This window comes from Notothenia rossii (assembly GCF_949606895.1).
Source record: "Notothenia rossii genome assembly, chromosome: 2".
NCBI lineage: Eukaryota > Metazoa > Chordata > Actinopteri > Perciformes > Nototheniidae > Notothenia > Notothenia rossii.
Window position 1 is genome coordinate 83,740,609 of NC_136904.1, and position 24,772 is coordinate 83,765,380.

At 41.3% G+C, this 24,772-nt stretch overlaps 1 protein-coding gene across 2 annotated transcripts in view; it reads right to left on the reverse strand.

Annotated features, from left to right (window-relative positions):
* Window positions 1-6,691: 6,691 nt before the first annotated feature.
* znf385b (zinc finger protein 385B) overlaps window positions 6,692-24,772 on the reverse strand; it is a 43,258-nt gene continuing 25,177 nt past the window's right edge. For both annotated transcript variants that reach the window (XM_079667345.1, XM_079667344.1), the window contains exons 5-11: window positions 14,080-14,216; window positions 13,802-13,912; window positions 11,797-11,968; window positions 11,302-11,688; window positions 10,216-10,400; window positions 9,659-9,754; window positions 6,692-9,333 (exon numbers count right to left, since the gene is read on the reverse strand). In XM_079667345.1, coding sequence (XP_079523471.1) covers window positions 9,067-9,333; window positions 9,659-9,754; window positions 10,216-10,400; window positions 11,302-11,688; window positions 11,797-11,968; window positions 13,802-13,912; window positions 14,080-14,216 — 1,355 coding nt within the window. In that variant the 3' untranslated portion in view covers window positions 6,692-9,066. The remainder of the gene's footprint in view (window positions 9,334-9,658; window positions 9,755-10,215; window positions 10,401-11,301; window positions 11,689-11,796; window positions 11,969-13,801; window positions 13,913-14,079; window positions 14,217-24,772) is intronic.

Here is a 24,772-nt window from a genome sequence, read left to right on the forward strand (position 1 = left end):
CTCCAGTGCAGCTCTGGAGAGTATAAACAACTTCTCTTCAGAATGTCGTCAGGATATTTTACATGAAATTCTACAAAGCATGTTTAGGTTAGTTCATCTGGGAATTGTTGTTCAATTTGTGTGAGTTCCAGCGCATGTGGGTATTAAAGGGAATGAAGTAGTGGATCAACTGGCAAAATGTGGTTTGAAAGCAAACCAGATTGATATTATGGTACCCATCAGTATAGCAGAAGTCAAATCTTTTACAAAACTGGTTATCAAGCAACAATGGCAAAAACTATGGGACTGTAACACCAAAGGAAGACATTTATATCAGATACAAAGGGAAGTAGGAACAGGAAGCACTTGGGGGAGTAGTAGAAGAGAACAGAGCATTAACAGCAGGATAACATTGGGACACTCTGGACTAAACTCATCACTGCATCTGATTGGAAAACATCCAAATGGCAGTTGTGATGGTTGCCAACAACCAGAGACAATTCATCATGTATTTTTTAGCTGCCCGGATTATAACAGACAAAGATTCATTCTGAAAACTGCACTGGAACAACTCAACATCAAGGACATGGATTTCAAGGCAATATATGAAAGTAAATCAAGAAATGAAGCAAACAAGCTGATCTTCAAATTCCTCAAAAGCACTGGTCTGAGGATAAGGATTTAATATGAACATGTAATAACTCAACAGTAGGTGGCGATATATGCTCCAAGTGGAAGCGATTCGCCATTAAAGAAAAAAGAAGAAGAAGAAGAAGAAGAACCACTGGACCTCCCTCACCGAAAGGAGAGGATAAAATGCTGCCCCACAATGCCTTGCAGCCGCAGCATTTGCCGTCACACAACATTCGGCACGGAAACAACCGATTATGACAGAGAAATTATATCATGAAAGTTACGGTGCTTATTAAGCTTTTTAAAACGTATGTGGTAAGTTGCCAAAATGCTTTGTTTTGAACGTTCATCAGTATTATAATCAAAAAGAGAAATATGAACGTTAGTTTTGACTGAAATTATCAAATAAAGTCAACATTTCACTGAGCTGTGTGGGGTTTGTTCAACTTTTAAAAGATGTTTGAATGGTGATATACACAGTGATAGATGTTAAGGACTAACGTTTATAATTAAATAAATTTGTATTTATTTTAAGATCTTTTCATAGTTCATACAATCATACGTATTGGGATCATTTAGCGGGATTGCTGACACAGCATTCCAACTATCTGTTATGCTACGCACATAATTCTTTATGATTCCGCCTGGTTATTTTGCGCTGCTTCTTCTCCCACATTGAACATCGCAGAAACTCCGTTCAAACATCAAAACATTCAGCTCGGTCGGGAATCAATGGCTATTACTTTCATCATTCATAACTTTCATAATTCCAGAGATACATCCCATAATACATCTCATTTTTAACATGGAAGTCAATGGAGAAGTCTTCAGACTTCAACAATCTTCAACTGCTACTCCTTCAACTGCTAACTGCTCCTTCATACTTTCACTCAGAAACCTCATTCCAACTTTAAAATGTCACACATATTGTATATGTATATGTAAGATTTTTTCATAGTTCATACAATCATACGTATTGGGATCATTTGTATTAATGTGGACCGGAGGGAGAGGGTGACGAGCATCAGTTTCAGTTTCCTTTTTTATTTCAATTCCAACTTTGGTCATGAAGAATATGTTTCTTTTAAACCTGTTGTCCACGTTCATAAAGCATAAAACAACAGCATCAGAGTACGGTGCAGAGTCTCTAGATGAGTTTAGTAGTCCCTCCTTCTTATTATACATCCATGTTGTAGTCCGCTATAGAAACTGTAGTTTCCATAGTTTCCCCACAGCAGCAGACGCACATTCATGACGTCCGCTGGCGCATCATAAACACGTCGGATAGTGAAAGTGCATTCGGATTCTCTAAAGTACCGCGGTCTCTTCTCCTAAGTCCTTTTGAATTCTCCTATCCCCTATCCACTATCCCTTAACCCCGTGACGTTTCACTCAGAGGTCATGGAATAGGAGATAGGGTTAGAACTTAGGAGCTGATTTTTGGATTATCGGAACGCAACCTTAGCTGTCCGACTTCAGGCGAGCTTTTTAAGACCTCCCCCGGCTGCAATCGGCTATTCTCGTCTACTTTCGAGGAGAGCCGCAGCTCATCTCAAACAAGCGTATTGACTACCCTCACTATCACCCCAATGAAACACGTCCAGAAGAATGTCATGCAGAGCTGCCTGCCTGCCTTCCTTCGATTCTCCCTGAACGGCCTGATATTTTTCTGGTTCAATGTTAACCATTTGTGAAGATAGCATGAAGTAGAAAAGATTGCAGATGCTAATGTAGCGTTAGCATTTATCCCCCTATATATAATAGCTTAAACGGTGTATTATAGAATGATCACACCGGTGTGACAGTACTCTTCAAAGGGTTCACAAAATATGACTAGTACTCTTAACGTTTAACATTTTGGGTTACTTGATGTTACTTCATGTTAAGGCTAATACAAATGGAGGCTGTAATGCTAACTAGCGGGCTTGCTACTAGCTAGGTAGCTAACTTGATCCAGCCACTCCTGGTCCTCTCATCAGACGGGAAGCGAAAGTACGAGCAAGACCCATTGCTGGTATGATTACAACCTGGTACTAAGCACACAGGCATCTTGTTAAAGTTATCTTATCTTAGCTATCTCTTATATTTAGTGGAGGAATCACTTACGCGACTGTAGTCTTTCTTGTTGCGTATTTTTCATAGTCTTATATTTCAACAGTTTTACGACAAACGGGATCGAAAGATACGTTTTCTCTCCCCAATGACTTCAATACATAATTTTTCCGAAATAGGCTAGTTGCACAAGATGGCGTCTATCAACTTTCGGCGGCTGGGTGTGAGCCCGAGTACTTCCGGTCTTCGTTGTGGAGTTGTTTGTGGAGTTAGCGATATACATACGATAGATAGAAAGAGAGAGAGAGAGAGAGAGAGAGAGAGAGAGAGAGAGAGAGAGAGAGAGAGAGAGAGAGAGAGAGAGAGAGAGAGAGAGAGAGAGAGAGAGAGAGAGAGAGAGAGAGAGAGAGAGCAAGATACATAGCAGACAGATAGCGATATAGTTACTGATAGATAGCATAGATTGAACGTGATGGCACTATTTTACACTCGATGTCTCCAAGACCTAACGCCGACCTAAACCTTTATTTATAAAGCTATGTTGGGCAAACTCCCGTATTACATCTGTTCACTGATAAAGCACAAAGTTACAAGCAGCTATTGTCTGAGATCGCATGATGTAGTATTGTTAGATGTGCCAAGAGTAAGGACTGTCTTAGGTAAGACAGCTTTTATGTGCGCAGCTCCACTTGCTTGGAACAGTCTACAGCTAAAATTGAAATTGAGCAATTTTATTTCTCTGAATGTTTTTAAAGCACGTCTAAGTGAAATGCTTTCTGAAACTATGGGTATTTGTAAATGTTGATAAGTATGTAAATATGTTGTATGATATCCTCTATTTTTTGTTTTTATGTTGTTTTATGTTTCATGTGGAACTTAAATCGCTGCAGGTCTCCCTTGTAAAAGAGATCTATGATCTCAAGGGACCAATCTGAATAAATAAAGGTTTGAAATGAAATGAAACATTAGTGTACCACACTACATCATATGTTATCATATTGTGGATTTATTATATTATGTATTGTCCTATGTTATTTTTGTGTGCATTTGTTTTGAGGTTATAATTCATTAGTTATATATAATATATATATATATTAGTTATATTCATTAGCCGATTCTTTTGAAAATGGAAAATGAGCCAAACGCACCAGCATTTGGATGCACTTCAACCAAAACCTAGGCAATGATAAAGCGCACCATTTGTAAAGGCAAACTATCCTTTAAAGCAGGGTCAACAAATAATCTCCATCGCCACTTAAAAACACAGTATCTAATATAAAGAGTTGCGTGAATTTCATTCAAGGCAAGACAACTTTATTTACTTAACACATACAAAGGGTAAATTCAAAGTAGTACATTCACTGACACGGATATGGTGCCACCTTGTGTCATGTTTACAAAGAAGATTATTGACATTAGGTCTGATAATACAGTCAATCATTATCCTGGTGATTATTTCGCTTATTTTCCCTTCAAAGAGCCATCATTACCATCACTAATTGCTGCCCAGGCTTGCCCATGCTTTTACCAGCGGTCCGTTCTGGTAGTTGACCAGGAAGCAAGCCACATTGAAGAGCTCCTCAATGCTTCCACACACAGACAGTGGTATGGCTTTGTCAAATAGTTTGTTCTCTTTGACTCCTCTGATGCACCTCTCCAGATGGACCCTCAGACGTGCAATGGATTGAGTCTGCCTGACATCCTCCCTGCTCATTTGGGTTTTTTTGTGCAGAAAGGCAGGTCCGGTACACTTTAAAGGCCCAGATACACCGGCCCGAAATCGGCAGTAAATGGCAGTCGGGCCGAACATGAGCGTGGGCACGCCCTATTCGGAGTGGTGTGCGCCGCACCGTCGGGTCTTTTCTGCCGACCTGGCGCCTTTTCTTGCCGATGTTGAATCGGCGTCGGGAACACCACCGGAAGTCGGACAAAGGGATAACACCGATTGGCTGTTCAGCTAGCGAATCAGTGCATGAGAAGCGTTGACGGAAGTGAGGGAGGTAAACAAATGATTTAAAATGGAAGATGGAACACACACGGACGGCTATTTCACCTCATCGGTTTATAGAGCTTCTGTTCGTTCATGTTTTCAATGGACGAGAGTGAAAAACGCTATTTGTTGTTTGTTTATATCACGGAGTCTGTTCTTCTTCTCTGTCTTTCGGTTGTTGCCTCTTTTGAATGATGAATACACACTACCGCCGCCTGCTGGTAAGGAGAGTTATTGCCACTCACGCATACGCAGTTCATAGAGGCTCGGCTCGGATTTGCGGTGTGTTCCAGTGCGCGAAGTCGGCAAATACGCAGGAGAGTCCGGCGACGCAACAGTCGGTGTTGGCGACTTCTCAGGTGACTGGCCGGTGTATCTGGGCCTTTACACTCAACCAGATTGTCCACAAGGAACCCTTTGTCGACCATTATCGCCATGTCTGGTGTGAGCAGGCTCACGATGCCAGACAGCTTGAAGATCTCCCGGTCACTCATAGATCCTGCATACAGGCCAGACACAAATGTAATGGCACCATGTGGTGCCATGCCGATCATGGCCTTGAATGTAGCATGCGACTTGTATGCAGAAAACACCTCACTCTGCAGCAGGAGAGATGATGGAGTCTGGCAGAATACTTGAGTGCAGTCAAGCACCACTTGTGTGTCAGGGAAAGCTGAAAACTCTGGTGGAAGGTGAGCTTTGACAACTTCGTGTGGGATCCACAGACGTTTGCTTCCAAGCAGTTGGTAGAGGAAGTGTGTCCAGGTGGAAATAATTCTGCTGACTGTGGTGCGGTGAATGCCAAACCGCTCTGCTAGATCCCTCAGATGTAGGCCCACTGACAGGTGCATGAGGAACAGCAGCAGCTCATCTATGGGTGGAAGTTTCTGTGAAAACAAATAAGTGTTAGGCATAGTGTAGATACTGTTATAGGGGAGAACGGGTACAGTTGTAAGTTAACAAATTTTCCTGGGGATTGTTGTTGTGTGTGTGTGTGTGTGTGTGTGTGTGTGTGTGTGTGTGTGTGTGTGTGTGTGTGTGTGTGTGTGTGTGTGTGTGTGTGTGTGTGTGTGTGTGTGTGTGTGTGTGTGTGTGTGTGTGTGTGTGTGTGTGTGTGAACGGTGGTATAGTTCGCAGCGTTTATAATTATTAATATACATCCATGCTTGTATGCTGCTTACCGTTGTTGATGGTTACATCAAACATTACGTCTTGGTGTAGGTAGCTCGTAGTTATTCCAAGCAAAGAGAACAGGTGTAGCTCCTTTCTTTACTGTGTTCAGTCCTCCAGCTGTGACCAATAAGTCTCCTGGTCGAAAGTGCCTACTACACATACGGGTATTTGTTGTGGGGCTGAAATTGTCCCTACGGACCTTGATCAGCCACTGAGCCTTTACCTCAGCATCAATAGGAAATGAATGGAAACTTATCTCCCGATTATAACGGGACTTATTTGTACAAAGGGGCACACAGCAATGTAATGCCGACTTTCTTACCCGCTGGAAGGCCAATCGCTTTTCTTTACCGCTCATCCTCTATGCTAACTGTATGCTATGTATCTTGCTATCTATCTATCTATACATATATATATATATATATATATATATATTATTAAAGTCAACAAGGGAGTGGGGGGGGGGGGGAGAGAAACTCCCTCTGGAGGGAACTTAGGGATTGTTGCCTTTGCAGACCATTGACATGCACAAAAACCTATACAACACACTACAGGAAAGGGAAAAACCTAAACAAATAAATAAAAAAGAAGCATAATAGAGCCTCTTCCAGATATTTCCAGCCTTGGATGAAAAGTTTCTAAATAATTTCTGCAGCTCTTTTTCACATCATTTTATTTCACATTTCCCTCCAAACTTTCCACAGTTTACTTTTGAAGCAAATGATTGAGTGAACATTCTTGTTGTAGGTTAAGTGCCCTCTAGTGGACAGAGGGTTATTAGAGAAACATGGGGATCTTTTAGGTTCTTTGCGAGTGGTTGAGGTTTCATCACAGTGGAATAATTACTCAGGTGTTTTGCTTAAGTAAGTTCAGCATTTTTTAATGAAAACAAATAAAACAAATGTACAGCAATAAGATGATAAGAAGAAAAATGATTCTCAACCTGACACGTTTTCATTTGCATATTTGCATCACAATCATCATAAAAAAAAACAAGGTCGGACGAATAAATACTGTACAGAATGAAATGAAAGAGGATGATTACATGTTGCTGTTCTGAACTTAAACGATATGTCTTTCTTTCTTTTCTTTTTGAAATATCTGAACTATTTATTGTTTTAAAACTTGATTAAAGCTACCCTGTTTCCATGTATGAAATATTTGAATGGTGCATTATTCAATCTAAACTCAGAAAGGGCGATGATAGGTGAGTCAGAGAACTATATATGTGCAACCACAATTATAACTTTGATTTTCAAAAACAGATTTAATCATTTTTAAATATATTTAATGAAAGATAAGAGCCCTGTGTGTGGCAGTTTAAACCCCCCTTTTAAAAACACTTAATTTACTCAATGTGCGCATGTCCTATGGGAAACATACACGCTTTTATTTTGGAAGCAAAGTGATTCAATTTGATGAAGCGCGGAGAGAATACACACATTCACACACACTCACAATCTCAGTTTTCAAGACATTTTCTACAACCTGAAATAACACTTCAGTGCATTCAGTTTTGTTTCATTCCAGAATCGTAACTTGACCCCAGTGAAGACTCTCAGGCCTCAGTGTTGGAAGCAAATAGAAAAGCAGCAGCTGATCTTTACATTATTGCATCATGAAGACATCATTTGACAAAGGAGGAAAAAGTTCAGTTAAAGAGTTTAGAGCTTTGTTTTCGTGAGTTGACCAGCTTCATCAACATTTGAGTAGTTGCATGGTGAGGAGATGAGATAGTTACCACACCATGAGACCAAAATACTGCATAGATAAACACACACAAACATACTGTCCTTTAAACAGATTTTTGTTCATTATTGGAAGACCGAGATGCTTCAAGTGCTTCAGGAGGAGGCAGGAAGACGGACAGGAAAATATCGACCATTTCAATCCATAGAAAATAACCTCCAGTGTTATCACTCTCATTTTACATAAAAATGGTGCTTGTTATGTTATTTCGGACTTATTTCTGCTCCATGGCGTTCATTTGCACTGTAAATGTTTTGATTATTGCTTGGAGAATACTAGTTAACTTTTGCACTTCATCCGTAAATGGTTCTTACATTAGACATCTAATTTGCCATTTGACAAATAAATAAATGTAAGCTTTAAAAAGTTATTTGAAATGCATCGTACTTATTAAATGTGTTTTCATAATTTTTTGTTTTTTCACCCCCACCTTGAATATAAGGACGATCGATCAGGACCTATTTGCATCCTTTTAATATCCTTTAGTTGAGCTCATAGCCAATGATAGAAGAGCGTTCAGACACTTGTCGTGTGGAGTGTATCCTGAGGATGGCACTAGAGTAAAAATAATGAGGCTGAGTCTCTCATTCATGTAACGTTTCTAAAATAATTGGACGGACAGATCAGACAATGGTTCCCAACCAAACACTATGTCCTCCAGTTAGAGACACATTTGCAAGGTCAGCTGTCTAGGTAGATAGCCAAGCATTTTCTCAACAAGGGCTAATAGGTTTGGGACTGAGGAGGTCAGAAAGTATTGCTCGACAAACACATTTGTGTCTATGTGTCCTATTGTTGACAATAAAATAAATAAAGAATATTGCCAGCCTTATCTTTATCCTTCTTCCCAGTTTGTTTGCTCGAGATGATGTATGTTAGGAACAGGTCAAAACTTAGTGCAGGACAACATTCGTGGCATCGTAATCCAGTGTTGATATGATATAAAGACATCAGCAGTAGCATTTGTTCATGACGGAGGACGTCTGACATCAGGTGTGTGCTGGTTCGCTCCTCCAGCAGGAGTTTTTAGATTCTGCTCGTCCATTATGGTTCTTCACAAATCCTGGTTAACCGCAGATACATGAGAACAACAGACTCCATCTTCTTTAGTAGCTATAGGGACTCTTTTTTGGTAAAATGTCAAAGAAAGAAACAAATCTAGTAAGCATTCATAAGTTGAGTGTTTATTTAGTTGAGAGAGGTATTGCTTTTCTTGAAATGTCAGAGTACATTTCTTTTAGTCTCTGTTCGGTTCTGGTTTATAAAATCCTCGGTTGCAGTCGGGCCAGTTGTTAAGTTTCGTCCCGAGAACATCCAGAAGACGGAGGAGGTTCAGTCTCACTTCGAAGCCAGGTGAGCAGGTTGCAGGTTTGAATCCCTGCAGCCACGATGGCAAAGCTTATGTCTCTTTTGGACTATCTGTCACTCCAACAAACTGGAGGTCAGACGTCAAAGGTCACAGGTTTGATTCCCGTTCCCCGACGCCGAGCTCAGTAGGGTGCAAAGAGGATCGATCCTTGGCTCGCTCTCATTGGTCCAGGAGCCGGACGCAGGAAGGAGGTGGTGAAGATAGACGAGGAGCAGAGAGGGCGAGGATGAAGAGACATGGTGGGGCTGAGGGGTGTGGAGTTGGCAGTGAAGAGGGGGGAGGAGAGAGAGGAGGGAGAGAGGGAGATGGTTGTGGTGAGGGAGCAGGGAGGAGGAGCAAAGGGAGTGGAGAGGAAGGACGGAGAGATGGAGGGATTCAACAACTCGCCCTGAGGAGGAGAGGAGAAGACAAAAAAGACAGGAGACAAGGAGAAAACAGTGTGAGGACAGGAGTTTGGGAAAGGCGAGTAGAAAAAAGGAGGTAAAAGTAGGTTAAACAAGTACATATTTAAAAAAGCAAATAGATGAATTGATTAATAATTAAGGATTCAAAAATGTATTCTGAAATGATTTACTACAGTCCCCAAATATTGATCCATAACAGCATTACTTGATGAGTTTGTTGATCTGCACGATATTGTACACATAGTTCATGCCAATAAAGCAATTTGTATTAAATTTGAGAGAGAGAGAGAGCGGGAGAGAGACACTTACAGAGAGTGGGCTGCGCTGCTGTTTGTTGTAAGGGCTGTATTTGGGTTTGCTGGGTTTTCCAGCCACTCTGTCCTTGTGCCTCCTGCTGGAGATGTGCTGCAACAACAACAAAAACAAAGTTATTATATTACTCTGTTCTTTCCACCATAACTTTAATATCACACTGTTAAACTGTGGCAGTGCCTGAAACCACATTCTTTTAGTTTGTAGTTTTAGTTAATTTTTTTATCTCCAAATTCCAATACGTAAAGTCTCCCAAAAATGTGAACTCAGATATTTCACAATTAATGCCTTTTGCTTCCAAAATGTTGAGTTGTTTAAAACAGTACAGTAAATCATTTTCTAGCTAGATAATGGAGATACAAAAGCTATTAGAAACAAAAACATGAATAGAAAGGTGCCTTTCAAGTTGATATTTCAATGTTACTGCTCGTTGGGTAAAACAAGCTGCTTTGTGGCTTTGTTCAGAAGGAACAATCCAGATCTGTAGATCCGAACAGGATAAGTCACAGATTGGGCTCTGTGTAACATTAGAATAAAGCTCCCTGGGTTTCTACCTGTTTGAGCTGGATCTCAGAGTTGACATGAACGTCACAGATCTGGCAGTGGAAGGTTTTGTTCTGCAGGCCGGAGCCCTTCAGCACGGAGCTGCTGCCGTTCTTCAGCTTGGCCCCGGCACGAGGGTACGCCTTGATCGGCCCGGCACCGCTCCGAGCCTCCATCATCGTCTTGTGCTTTGAACCTGCAGATAGAAACAATCAGAAACTAAACTTCCATACAAAACAACACAGAATCACAAAGCCTTACAGTGGGGTAGGTAAGTTTGAGAAACCGTCTCGAGATACACTTTTTGTTATATTCCATGGAATGCTCTTAACATCCCGATAGCAATGAATATCTGAAGTGCTTTGACAAAAAATCCATTAAAAAATGTCATCTGTGGAAGCCGTAGTACTGTAAAAAACACGACCAATCATTCTAGCCGGCCCGGCTAAAATAACTGGGTGGCCTACCTGCCTGTCAGCCTTCCATCTGTGCACAAACTTATCTCGTGCCCTCATTGGTCATGTGCGCGTTCGTGTGTGTTGGAGAAGGGGTTCTGTGAGGAAGTGGCAGATTTTCTCCGGTTGTGTATTTTCAAATTCTAGCGCACTCGAGCTGGTTTCTCCAAAATGTCCTACCCCACCTTTAATGCTAAACTTTTTGCTGTTGTTTAAAGATAGATTTACTTCCATCAAGCCCATTTCTTTCAGTTCATTTCTTTCTTAATCAACCTGCGGAGACTTCCAACTTGTTGAAGTCATGAAAGTATAGGAATCATCATCACGTGGTAACATGAGTGTTGAAAGCGCTGCCTGTTGATGCATTCAAGGACACTTACAAATGTGAGAGTTGGCTGCTTATCAGAGAACACACATACAACATCTATCTGTTGCAAAAAGTTTGTACATGTAGCTAAGGTGACACAGTTGATAGGTCTATAACAACAACAACAACAACAACAACAACAACAACAAAAAACTTAGCAGACCAATCGTCAGGTATATGAAGCATGTCATTGAAAAGTTTTCAAGCTTCAACTGAAGACATGAAAAACGGCAGCAGCTGAAACCACATGCATACTTCATCTATTCCCCCTTCACCTGCATTGTGAGCCTCCAGCTGAGAGAGAGAGTTGACGGCGACTTTACACAAAGAGCAGTACATCAGCTTCTTCGCCTTCTCATCCTCTGTCTCTGCCGAGGAAGGAGCATCCTGGGAAGAGGCCAGGGAGGGAGGAGGAGGAGTAGGGGATGAAGAGTAGGTGGCAGGAGCTGGAGGAGGGAGAGGCGGAGAGGCTTTGGAAGAAGGGAAAGAGGGTGAGGAAGAGGAGGAGAAGAGGCCCGGGGCAGGGAGAGCGGTGGGAGGACTGGAGGGAGGAGGCTCACTGCCTGGTCTGCTGGAGGAGGGGGAGGTGGAGGAGGGAGGGGAGAAGGAGGGGAGGACGAAGGGATTGAGAGTAAAGGAGTCTGTGAGGCCAGATAAGAGATCTGGAGGAAGGATGGGTAAAAGGAGGAAGAAGAGGAGTAATAAATTAAAAAACTCACTAAAATCAATTCTCAAAATGAAAATCAGTAACTTTAACAGTTAAAATGAACCTGTGTGCTGATTGGTGATGCTGTTTGCTGAGACAGGAGGGGCGGGGCAAACAGGACTCGTTCTGCTCCCATTGGTCTCTCCGGTGATTGACAGCTTGGCCTTGGTCTTGTTCTCCTGAGACTTGAGCTTCTTGGCGTGACGACTGCCCCTGAAATGAGCCTCTGCCTGAGACTGAAGCAAGAGACACACGGAGAGATTTTACTTTCTGTTTGGGCTAAAGTCCTGATGTGACTTCCTGTTCAGCCCCTCGTCCACTAGCTTTAGAGTCTCTACAGACTCTAAATGAGAGTTTCTGTCATCAATTTTCTCATAGATTTCTATTCAATTAGACTTGCAACAAGTTTAGATACTGAATATTGGAGAGAATGTAGGTTTTAGGCACTTCTACATATGTTTCACTTTTCCCGGAGTTTGCCTTCAGCTTAAACCTAAAAAGAGAACTGGCAGAAATCCCTGAAAGTTAACTTATTTTTTGTGAGGTAATTCCCTTGGTTGCAATCTTCAACTTTGCCGCTTCATCTTAACTACAGAACCAGATTAGAATTGAATTAGTTCTGGAAGTAGGTCCTGTGCCAAAGTAATGAACAAATAACAATGTTCACTTGGTTGCAATAACCTGTGTGCATTATCTTGTTTTTCATTATCCAGATAAGGTATCCAAATGGAAGGTAGAGATGTTGTCTTTGTTCCAACAAACCTCCAGGTTAACAGTGTCCTCATGTGACTGTCTGGATTCTCAATGACTCAGCTTTTATTCAATGTACTCGAGCCCTTGCTTCCCTTTTACTCCTCTCCTCCCTACGGAAGTGATTCCTGTTTTCATGTCCACTCATGAATAATTTGAACAGCTCATAAATATTTCATGTTTGACTGGCATGTCACTAACGATGCAGCTTGTTAGCTTTCAGCAATCATTACTTGAAGGAGAGTGTGTCATTCACACAGCGCTGCAATAACAAAGAGGGTAGGGGTCGCACCTGTTGATACACACTGGCTCTTCTGACAGGAATATCCATTATACAAAATACAAACAAGCTTCACAAAGTATACGTCTCGGCTTTATCATAACCAAACATTTTCCTTAGAAGTTTCCTGCGGACAAAATGTTTTGACAGAAAATATTCAAGAAACACTTCAACTTCAGTCAGATGAATCTCTGTGCATCTGAAAGCATGTAGGTCCAGGATGAATTTAGTCCTGGACCTACATGAATTCTAGCTCGAGCTTAAAGGAAAATAGTGAGAAATGATACTGCACATCTTTGCCATTTTCAACATTAGTGGCATAGAAAGTGTCACCTAACAAGTTATATAAAATCATCTTACTATCGGTCTTATGATGAGTAGATGGATATCATAATCTATAAGTGAATAGAGATAGTTCCAGGTGGTTTAGTTTAGCATAGCACAAAGACTAATAGCAGTGTGGAACTGCTAGCCTAGCTCCAAATAAACCCTACCATCAACAACTACAGCTACATTGCTATATCTTGTTTAATGAGCAGGTGTAGACATTGATAAGTCAAAAGGAGATTAGCAGGAATAAGCGTTCAAGCTATTTGTTGACCAATCCCTGGAGACAGTTACTAGGATGCTCCATGTCTAAACTCCTGTCCACATTGTGGAGCGGTCAGATCGTAAAGACAACATTTACAATAAATGAAGACCACATTGATTTATTCTTAGTGTGCATTTCATTTCCATCAGTTTTCATGGACCTAGGCTAGCACTTTCCTCCTGCCTTGGTCTAGGTTTTAGTTCTAAGCTAGGCTAAACATATACTGAATGGAGAAACAATAGGTGATGAAACTGGTATCATTCTTCTCCTCTGACTCTGGGGAAGACAGAGCAAAGGATTTCAGGAAATGTTGATAGCAACATGACCACAGAGATGACTCATATGACTGGACGATGATCACAGAGACATAATCAAACTGACTGGAAGAGTGTGAAGAGACGGATTTAGATGCCAAACCTACGTGGAAACACAAACATAAAAACTTACGTCAGAGTTGAACCTCAGCTGGCACACGGTGCATGAGATGACCTGTTTCTTCTTGGGTACCAACGTAACGCCAAAAGTGTGGTTGATGACGGCCTTCTGAACCGGGTCCATCTGCAGGAGGCGAACAGAGGTCAGAGGTCAAGAGCCTGCTTAGGTTGGGATGATGCCAGAGTGATGCTGACAGGTCTCTTTATCACAGTCAGCCTGTATGGCCTGCAGCTGCGACACGCTGTCACTTTTACTGTCCCTCACACACACACACGTTCACACAGTCATACCGTGTTGAAGTTTGGGAACAGTCCGACTGGCGAAGCCGTCTCGACAGGAAACGACAGGAATGGTTTCATCATCATGGAGGAACCAGTGGCGCCGATCAACCCTGGCAACGTACCGCCCACTGCACCACACACACTCCCTGCATAAAAGAGAGAAACAGGGTTTGAATAATGGGTTTTAGATCACTGATGGCACTGTTATTGATGACTTTGAGAGCTCTTCAGTTCTTGGAGCTTATTGGCGACTTGTTTAACATTAAACAGAGAGGATGATGTATTTAGAAAAATTGCTAGACACATGACAACACCCAACACCTTCAGGAAACCAAGTTTTAAATATAAAATGTCTACAGATTGATCCACTTTGCTTGCGTCATTGTCTTTATGGATGGAAGATGTATAATAGTGCTTCTTGTCAAACTGGAGACAGCTGTGACATCATTCAAATACCTTTGAGGAAACAAACCACTGCTGTAGGAGTCATTATAAAATACAGTCTTTAGTATTTCTCTTTGGTTTGAGTGGAAGAGAACAGATGGGATTTGATTTGAAAAAAGCTGATTTTCAGATAAACTGTTAAAACGGTAACCATTTGTTTTAACATAGGAATGCCGGTGAACGTATCTTCAGCTGGCCTGTTAGCTGAGTGATACTGACACTTCTTGGCAAAGCCTGAGAAAAGCAAATAGAGGAAATCCATCTCTCTCTGATATTCGTGTCATTTCAACCTGGAGACCTGAGCAGCTGATGCTGATGCTTTACAGTAACAACATGAGGAACATATGGCGCTGCAGCAGCTGGAGTCAGAGAGTGGTAATAATGCGGAGATCGAGAGTAAGAACGTGAATGAGTGGCTCACATAATGAGCCCATGTGTCCAGTCACTACAGGGCCAGTAAGAGTCCTTCATCTCCGTTTAAAGAAGCAGAGAGGTACATTTACTGCCCAGTGACCAAATGAAGGGTTATACACACAGCACACAATAAAAACAACAAGACTATTGCAAAACAAATGACTGTTATCTCATATCTCAACATTTAAGAGCCACTCAGTGTTATGGAGCGCCTTTCGAGGAAAAGTATGGTTCTATAGTGTAAATCCAAATGTTGGTGTGAGCAGTGGTTACATATACACACAGTGATCACAGGAGAGTTGTTCTAAATAAACATTCATGTATTACTTCTATCTCTCTAAGTAGATTATAGTCACAGCTTGTAGAAGCCCTGCAGTAAATTCCTTGATAACAACAGTGTGGGTGGAAACAGAGAGCAACTAAATCAGCCCTGACCGGGGAGGAAGAGGAGGAAGAGGAGGAGGAGGAGGAGGAGGAGAAGTTTTTGTGTCATTGATTTGTAGCATCAGTCCAACCTGACAACATTTTCAATACACTATAAACCAGTTTAAGCAATTCTAAATGCTTTATAATGTATTTCAAGCCATTCTGTTTGTGCTTTAGCAAACTTTGGATGCACTCAAATCTACTGACACCTATTTCACATGCACTATAATCCAAATCCAGCCCTAACCCTTGTAGATGAGGATTACTAAAACAGCTCTGGATGTTGATCTGGATAAACTGGATTGAGGCTTGGTTTTTAGCGTTAACATGTACTTAAACCAGACTAAGCAATCACAACCCAGTTTAACACATCTTAATCTAAATGCATTATAATCCATCTGGATTGAAGGTAAATCCAAGTGGTAAACCCCCATGCCTGAAAATAAAGCCAATGTGGAAGTGCATTAAACTTGTATTGATTCAAATATCCAGGAGGGGGAGAATCCACTGGTTTTAAATGAAGCCTGATATTATGGACGTCTGTGAGAAGATGACACTACTTAATATTTTTCTAATGAGTTTATGAAGACATTAGCTAGTTTTTAGACTTTTTCAATACAGCATAATGCAATCGTTATGAAAATGATTGTCAAATAAGGACTGAAATGGACAATTAGGCAGGGTATGCAGGGGTGTCAAACTCAAATACAAAGTGGGCCAAAATTAAAAAATCTGTACTAGTCGAGAGCCCGACTGGTTCAATGTTTACGTATTGAAATGAACTTATTGCACATATTAAACCTGGAACTAACAAAGCTTAAATTATTGCCTATAAAAACAACATTAAACATTAAATAATCAGTTGCATTCATTTCTTATGGCTCTATCTGCAGCTTTTCCTCAGTCATTTCTTATGATTACATTTTTCCACAGGCCAACAACAGCTTTAAAAAAACAATTTCCCTCAAAGAAAAAACAAACATGCCCTGTTGTCTCAAGAAAGAAAATGCAGAAGGAAACATCCATTGAAACTCAGTGTGCTGCTCTGTGATGCTAGTTCAAGCAGATACTTGGCATCTCATCTTGGGTGCAAGTTCATCAATGTTTGGGGTCAGGCTCTGAGCTGAGGACACCCTCAGGATTGAGTGAAGGTGTGCGTGCAATATACCGGCGGGCCAGATCTAATAATAATAAAAAATTATCCTGCGGGCCGGAATTAAATCCACCAAGGGCCTGATTTGGCCCCTGGGCCTTGAGTTTGACACATGTGCTCTAGGGCATGGCAACACCTCATTGTGTTTTCAAGTTTGGTTGTTGTTTGGGTTTTTTGTCATTGAACGTTATAAACACCTTAGTGCTTCACATTGTGTTTTCAGTTCATTAACGTTAATAATAACATTTTGGTCCACCCTCTTGCGCCACTTGCAGTTGTAAAAAAAACAAAAAGCAATATTAAAAAGCCAAAATCTGCTGGGCCAGGTCCTGCCAGGAGGGCTGTGTGTGTGTTTTCTGACTGACATTAAAATATCTGTAGATTAACAGTCTGCCGTGCTGCTGCTGAGTTTATCCTCATAAAGCAGAGCTGTTAGTCATTGTCTGCATTTACCACTACAGCTCATCATTAAGTTTGTCACAACATGACACAACACAGAGCTGTAATCAAACACGAAGCCGACACACAGCAGCTCAGATTACTGTCACTGCGCTCCTATTAGCTGGGAGATTATTTATGATTGTAAATACAGATTAGTGTCTATTTAAAGATTGTGTAACCGGACATCTGGTGGACCTGCCAAAAAAGAGCTCCACCTTCAATAATCGTAATAGTGAATAGTTACAGTTAATAGGTCAAATTTAAGAGATTACTTAAACCAAAATAATGTGTTTATTTGATAAGTTACTTTGAAATGCTGCCATTGGAAATTTGCCTTTTTACATAATGTTTTAGTTTACCTCTGCCCGTCCTACCACTTGTCCTCTGGACCCTATCTCCTCAAACCTCCTTCAGACTATCGCTCCTGATATTCTACAGTTTCTCACCCATTTCATCAACACTTCTCTAACTTCTGGTCACTTTCCAAACAGTCTTAAGGAGGCAAGAGTAAACCCTCTCCTAAAGAAACCCACTCTCAACCCGTCTGATGTTATAAACTACAGGCCTGTCTCTCTCCTCCCGTTCCTGTCTAAAACACTTGAACACGCTGTCTTTAAACAACTCTCCTGTTATCTCCATCAGAACAACCTTCTGGATCCGCACCAGTCTTGTTTCAAGGCAGGTCACTCAACAGAAATTGCCCTCCTTGCTGTCTCTGAGGAACTGCACACGGCTAAAGCAGCCTCCCTCTCCTCTGTCATCATCCTTCTGGACCTGTCTGCTGCATTCGACACGGTGAACCATCAGATCCTCCTTCGCACTCTCCAAGAACTTGAAGTTTCAGGCTCTGCACTTTCCCTCCTCACCTCATACCTCAAAGACCGCACCTACAGGGTAACTTGGAGAGGGTCCGAGTCCGACCCTTGTCAATTAACTACAGGGGTCCCTCAGGGCTCTGTTCTTGGTCCCCTCCTCTTCTCTTTGTACACAAACTCGCTCGGATCTGTCATTAGCCCGCATGGTTTTTCATACCACTGCTACGCTGACGACACCCAATTCATTCTGTCCTTTCCCCGCTCAGAGACCCAGGTCGTCGCACGCATCTCTGCTTGTCTAGCACACATCTCTCAGTGGATATCTGCTCACCACCTCAAGCTCAACCTTGACAAGACTGAACTGCTTTTCCTTCCGGGAAAAGATTGCCCCACTCTCGACCTGGCAATCAACATCGGCACCTCTACTGTTTCCCCGACTCAGACTGCAAGGAATCTGGGTGTGACCCTAGATAACAAACTGTTCTTCACTGAAAACATCGCTGCTACAACCCGCTGCTGCAGATACACTCTTTACAACATCAGAAGGATACGTCCCCACCTGACCCAGAAAACGACGCAGGTTCTGGTCCAGGCTCTCGTCATCTCACGCCTAGACTACTACAACTCCCTCCAGGCTGGTCTACCTGCATGTGCCATCCGACCTCTGCAGCTCATCCAGAATGCAGCGGCTCGTCTGGTCTTCAACCTTCCAAAATTCTCCCACACCACTCCGCTCCTCCGCTCCCTTCACTGGCTTCCAGTAACTGCTAGAATCCACTTCAAGACACTGGTACTTGCATACCATGCTGAGAATGGATCTGGCCTTTCCTACATCCAGGACATGGTTAAACTGTACACCCCAGCACGTGCACTCCGCTCTGCATCATCAAACGGCTCGCTGCACCCTCGCTGCGAGGGGGACCCAAGTTCCCATCAGCAAAAACACGTGGGTTTGCTATCCTGGCTCCAAAATGGTGGAATGAACTCCCCATTGACATCAGGACAGCAGAAAGCCTACACATCTTCCGGCGCAGACTGAAAACTCATCTCTTTCGACTCCACTTCGAGCGATAGAATTACTAACAAAGCACTTATATACTAATAAAGGACTGGCTTATCTAAAGCCAGTTGAGTAGCAGTTGAAATGTTTTGGCTCTATGAAACCTGATATATATTATATATATTATATGATTCGGTTTTCTTCAAGTTTGTATCTTCCTGGTCGAATGCACTTATTGTAAGTCGCTTTGGATAAAAGCGTCAGCTAAATGCAATGCAATGTAATTAATGAACTGTATATATATTTTGTATTATTCTTTAAATGTTGGTAATATTTTCAGCCGACTTTCTTTCTGTGTATTGCATCCTGAAATTGAAAAAGAGACAGAGTGGCATAGAGAGGGTTAAGCTTAACCAAAGCTGCCTGCTGGTCGTGGATTTACCAGAGCATTTGCGACATAACATTTGATCTAACAAGCCCTTAAGTAACGGTAATTTAGTCAAGCAAATAAATTAAATCCGGCATTAGAGCACTCGTTACTGTCATAAGTCACTGAGTCATTTGAGTAACTTTGCAATGAGTTACACCCCATCAACAATGTATCACAATGAAGAAGCTTTTAAACTACATTTGAACTCAGATCTATTTATAAAAATACAAAATTAAAGATGCCATTGTGAGGCAGAACATTTGTCATCAACCTGTCAACAGTATTCAAAAGTCAACAGTATTCAAAAGAACAATTTGATTGCCAGGTTGTATTATATCATTTGAGAACCAAAACAGTAGAGAACATACAGTTACTCTGTACTGAGTGCACTCCCAGCTTTAATGTGTATGGTGTACTAAAGTTTATAGGGTTTTCAAGAGGGGGTAAGCACATAGTATGTGACCCTCTGAGCGTGTGTGGTTGACAGTTTAAAGAGTTTGGTCGAATTCACTCAGATGGAAATGTGAATAAATTCTCAATAACAAAACAATACCGATGATTTGTGATGCCTTTCCAAATCCCATCTTGACCTACTTTTTCCAGAGTCAGTGTGTCAGGGCGCATAAACACCCGCTCAAATATACAGGGAGCTTTATTCTGCATGCTTGTATTTTTTAACGACACTTCATTTTGTCATTTTTACTATCTGAATGTACGACACACTGAAAACTGAGTCATATTAAGTTTGCAGTCGGACATGTTCCCTGTATGATCAGGGAGAACTTGAGATGTGGGTTGGTATGTGTGTGTGTGATCGAGGGTGTGTTGACAGGGTCGTCTTAATTCTGTCCTCTGAGATCTGGTTACAACACACACACATGCACACATGCACACATGCACACACGCACACACGCACACACACACACACACACACACACACACACACACACACACACACACACACACACACACACACACACACACACACACACACACACACACACACACACACACACACACACACACACAACTTACAATAAGTTGCTGATCTAAGAAGCTGCTATAAATACAGCTCCACATCTGCTACTGCGTTCACCACTGAGAGGCTCTGTAAACTAGCATTGAAAACTTGCCATCAACTAAGTAACTAACCAGACAGTTTTATTTCAGGCTGCTGCTGAATGGTCAACAGATCCTTGAAACGCTGCCCAATATGTAAACAAACACTCTCAGTTCAGAGCTTTACATAGCACACGTTTCTTTAAACAACGCTTCTCCTGCATCTGCATCCTGTATATCTGAAGAATGAAGTAACAACAAAAGTGCTCAGGGGTTTCAAACTGTGACAGACATTGAACACAAAGGGCTTCTCGTGAATAAATCATAAATTAAAAATTAAAAAACATACACACAAAATAAACACTAAACCAATGGCAGGTAAAATAAGTGGAACTTTGGCTGCTTTTGAAAGATGTCAACAGTGACTGCAGATCGGGTGTCTGTAATGTATGTAAGTATGCTGAGTGGTGTAAATCAGATCACGAGGAATTCTCCTCAGTGTTTTGGTGCATGGTCATAATAAATACAGTGAGAGAAAATAAGAAATGCAAAAGTCTTTATTTTCAACTCTTTAGTTTGGTCTCCTTTAGCATAATACACTCTGAATCTGTTCAATGAATAAAGAGTAACCAAAGAAGGAAACAAGCTATCAGGCCTGGTGAGCTGGTTAGACTGACCCCTAACGGGACAAGTGGTTTACACAACTCCTGTCTACAAATTCCCCAAACCGTCCTCTAAGGAGCCGTTAAAATATGCTGACAGGAGGTCAACGGCTCTGCAGACCCTCATTTATCCTGAATGATCACAAGCCCACTCAGGGTTAAGATGGGCAGACATATCTGTGATAACATTGAAATAAATTAATTTAGCTGCGGAATTGTATTTTAAATGCAGCTGTAAACTTCTAAATGATTGAGAAAGGAGTGACGTTTCTTTCCGGGTGCTGTGTTTGTTGACATCAGCAGCTGCCATAGCTTACATGTTCTATAAATTCATTGTAAACCCTTTCTTATTTGCAGTGTCTAGTTTCCCACTGGTCAGTCCAGTTTTATGTGCTGCAGTTTGATTTATGTTTGTGGCTGGAATCAGGGTTATCTCTGGTATTCACACCTTACACACACACACACCTTACACACACACACACACACACACACACACACACACACACACACACACACACACACACACACACACACACACACACACACACACACACACACACACACACACACACACACACACACACACACACACACACACACACACACACACACACACACACACACACACACACACACACCACACACACACACACACATTTACATACACACTCTCATAGCATGAAGACGTATCTGCACATTGCTCTGTTGTACCGTCAGCTGCAGACTAAAGCTCCTGCAACCGATCTAAATTACGGAGCTCAGCGTCATCCGTCACAAATCACCTCTGTAATTCAGCCACCGTGGTTACCAAGAAGTGTGGATGATATTTAATTCCCCCCTAATCCACCTCAGGTAGATAAAACCAGATGGGACAAACCTCTCAGGTTTTTGCAGGAACTTCAAGTTCCTTAAAGATTGAGAATATCGTTTCTGTAACTTCTAGAAACTCATTAAGGATCCCTGGAAGATTGTCTTTTTTCAGAAAGAGAAGAGACTCCAGGAATAAATTGCTATGATCTCATGTTTCTTTTTCACCCTATGTGTGCCTGTTTGCTTTCTGGTTTGATTTTCCAAGAACAGATATATAAAATGAATACAACCTAAGTGAAAGAGAGGGCTAAACTTAGAAGCAAAACATTTTCAGTTTTGTAAAAAGAAATCCGCGGCGAGCTGTGTGGAGCCTTTAACAATGGTGAAACATTATTATAACCAATGGGGAAAATTACATCTTCTTTTGACAGCTTAACATTAATCACCTTAACAGCTTAATATGATCTGTACGTTACCCGGCACACTGTGTAGAGTTTCTCATTCATAGCAGTGGATGACAGATACTTTGACATCCTTCAGCAGGCATGGAGTAGCCAAACACTACAGCCAAACTACATGCAGCGGATTTAATTTAAATCCATGAAAAGGTTGTTGGTCAGTAGTAGGCCAAGTTGAAAGAGCTGACCTTTGAGGGAATAAAGAGCCCGGAAAGTCTCAAATAGAAGAGCATATCATGGCTAATGAGATGCATTGCATCATACAGTTTTACAAAAAAGCTGGTCCACGAAGGAGGAATGGATGGCAGAAAGTTGAAACCCTAGAGTGTACAACAAATATGTCTCTCAAAGAAACTATGTGAATTAATGACCGTTACAAACTATACACTGACAGCCCGCTAGCTCATATCCTTTACTTATATACAAATATCCATACCACGTCATACAAGGTATTCCATTTTAAGTGAAAGTTCTGCATTAAAAGAAATTACCAAAGTATCAAGATCAAAATCCACAGTCACATTGAACAGTATAATTACTTTTTTCATTGTTATATTAGTAACAGAATTATATAATTGAAAATGTTCATCAATGTAGAAAAGTGTAGGCAAACGTTTTGCAAACTGAGGTGGAGCGTGTATTTTGTCATATAAATTGTAATATTATGTGTCAAATGTATATCTTTAAAGCAACTAATAATCATTGCTCTTCACTAAATGTAACAGGGGAAGAAAGTTAAAATCCCCCCCTTAGTGCACTTTGTTAAATTATTGAAAATGATAAAGGTTCGAAAAGATATTGATACACGTTAGTATTGCGATATTTTGGGAGATAAGGTATCATATCTGAAACAGTGGTTCAGATTGGACAAATTGTAATGCCATGATGTTGGATGTTACAGGAACTGTGAGGAATGCAAATGCAGATCCCACCACATAGTTTTGCATACAGTGGTTTGTAATTGATACTATGACAATTTATCCATAAATGACATTACAAAAGTTGCTATAAGGCCTAGTTAATCACAACATATTGAATCCTGCCCCATGTTTCATAATATCACATCACATCGCCAAATGCTTGCCAATATGCATTCGAATTTAAGTTTTTAATCTGAACAGATGCTTTTGATCGGGAAAATGAGGATCAAAATGATTCAAGAAAAGCTTCAGACTTGATCCGGTAGTAAAAAAGCTCATCATATTGTATTGTATTATATACAATCAAAAATAAATCTGGTCGGAGTATTTCAATCTTGGAAACTCATGCTAATCCAAGAAAAAATCATTTGAAATATCCAGAGGGAATTATTAAAACAATCACACTTGTAGAATTTACTGTATACCTTTTTCTTTGAGAGCATTCTGCAGTGTTGCTGTTCTGCAGAGTCTTTGGTAAGCAGAACAACACAAATGTCAATAAGAAAACAACACAAATCTTCTTTTACCCTCATTTTCTAAATAAAGTGTACTGCAATCTCTTTAAATTAAGTTAAATTAAGTGACTCATTTCAGAGTTTGGTGAATAAATGTGAACTGTGCGAGAGCGATGTCGAATTGTCCGTGGTACAAACATCGGTATATCTTTATTACAGCTTCATCCAGCAGAGAAACATCTGGTGCTGTTAATCAGACTGTAAAGCGATGCAGTTAAAGTGAAACTGACAGCAGCGAGAGACGTTTCTCACACGCACAGCAGGAAGTGATAAAGCCTGAAGATGGCAATGAAGATGATGGCATTTATTTAAATTAAATATTTCCTACCTGAAACAGAAGCCTTTTTTTTCTGTATCTCAAATCAAGATCGACTTTTCAACTTCCTCTCCGTTTGCTGTCTGTATGTAGCACTCTTGTCTGTTAGCTACTGTACTCTTGCTTTTCTCGCTCTGACCGTGTTCCTCTGTTCTCGTCTTTTTACCGACCACTCACTGTGAGTGTGAATATGTGAGAGAGTGAGAGAAAGAGAGAGACGTGTATCGGGTGACTGGACTAAGAGTGGCATGTGTCATCGTCGCTATCTGAACTCCCAAACTGAGCGTCAGGTGTGTGTGTGTGTGTGTGTGTGTGTGTGTGTGTGTGTGTGTGTGTGTGTGTGTGTGTGCGCGTGTGTGTGTGCGCGCGTGTGTGCGCGTGCGTTACTTCTTCTTAATCCCCTGCTGCCATTTCCTCCAGAGAGAAACTCTATCCCTGGGGATGAGAGGGAGTGAGAGAACGGAAAGAGAGAGAACGAGGGAGTGTGTGTGTGTGGGGGGGGGGAGAGACATACACACTGAGAAAGGAGAGATAGTGTGAAAATGAGAGCGGGGGAAGAGAGAGAACAAGCCCTGCTCAAACCTGGCATGAACATTGGTCTTGGGTGATCTGAACACAAGGGGACAGAAAGTGTCTCTTCGTGCATATCACGTGACCATTTGTAATCAGATCTCTTATTACCGCTCTATTTGCAAATTGAAACATTTCCCATCTACAAAGAACAAATGTGTTGTTGTTTTTAACTGTCCAAGGTAGCACTTGTGTCTACAGGGAATTAAAAGAATGCAAACTGGGTCTTTTCCTCCGAGTGTTCGAGGAAAATCAAACCACCCAGGATG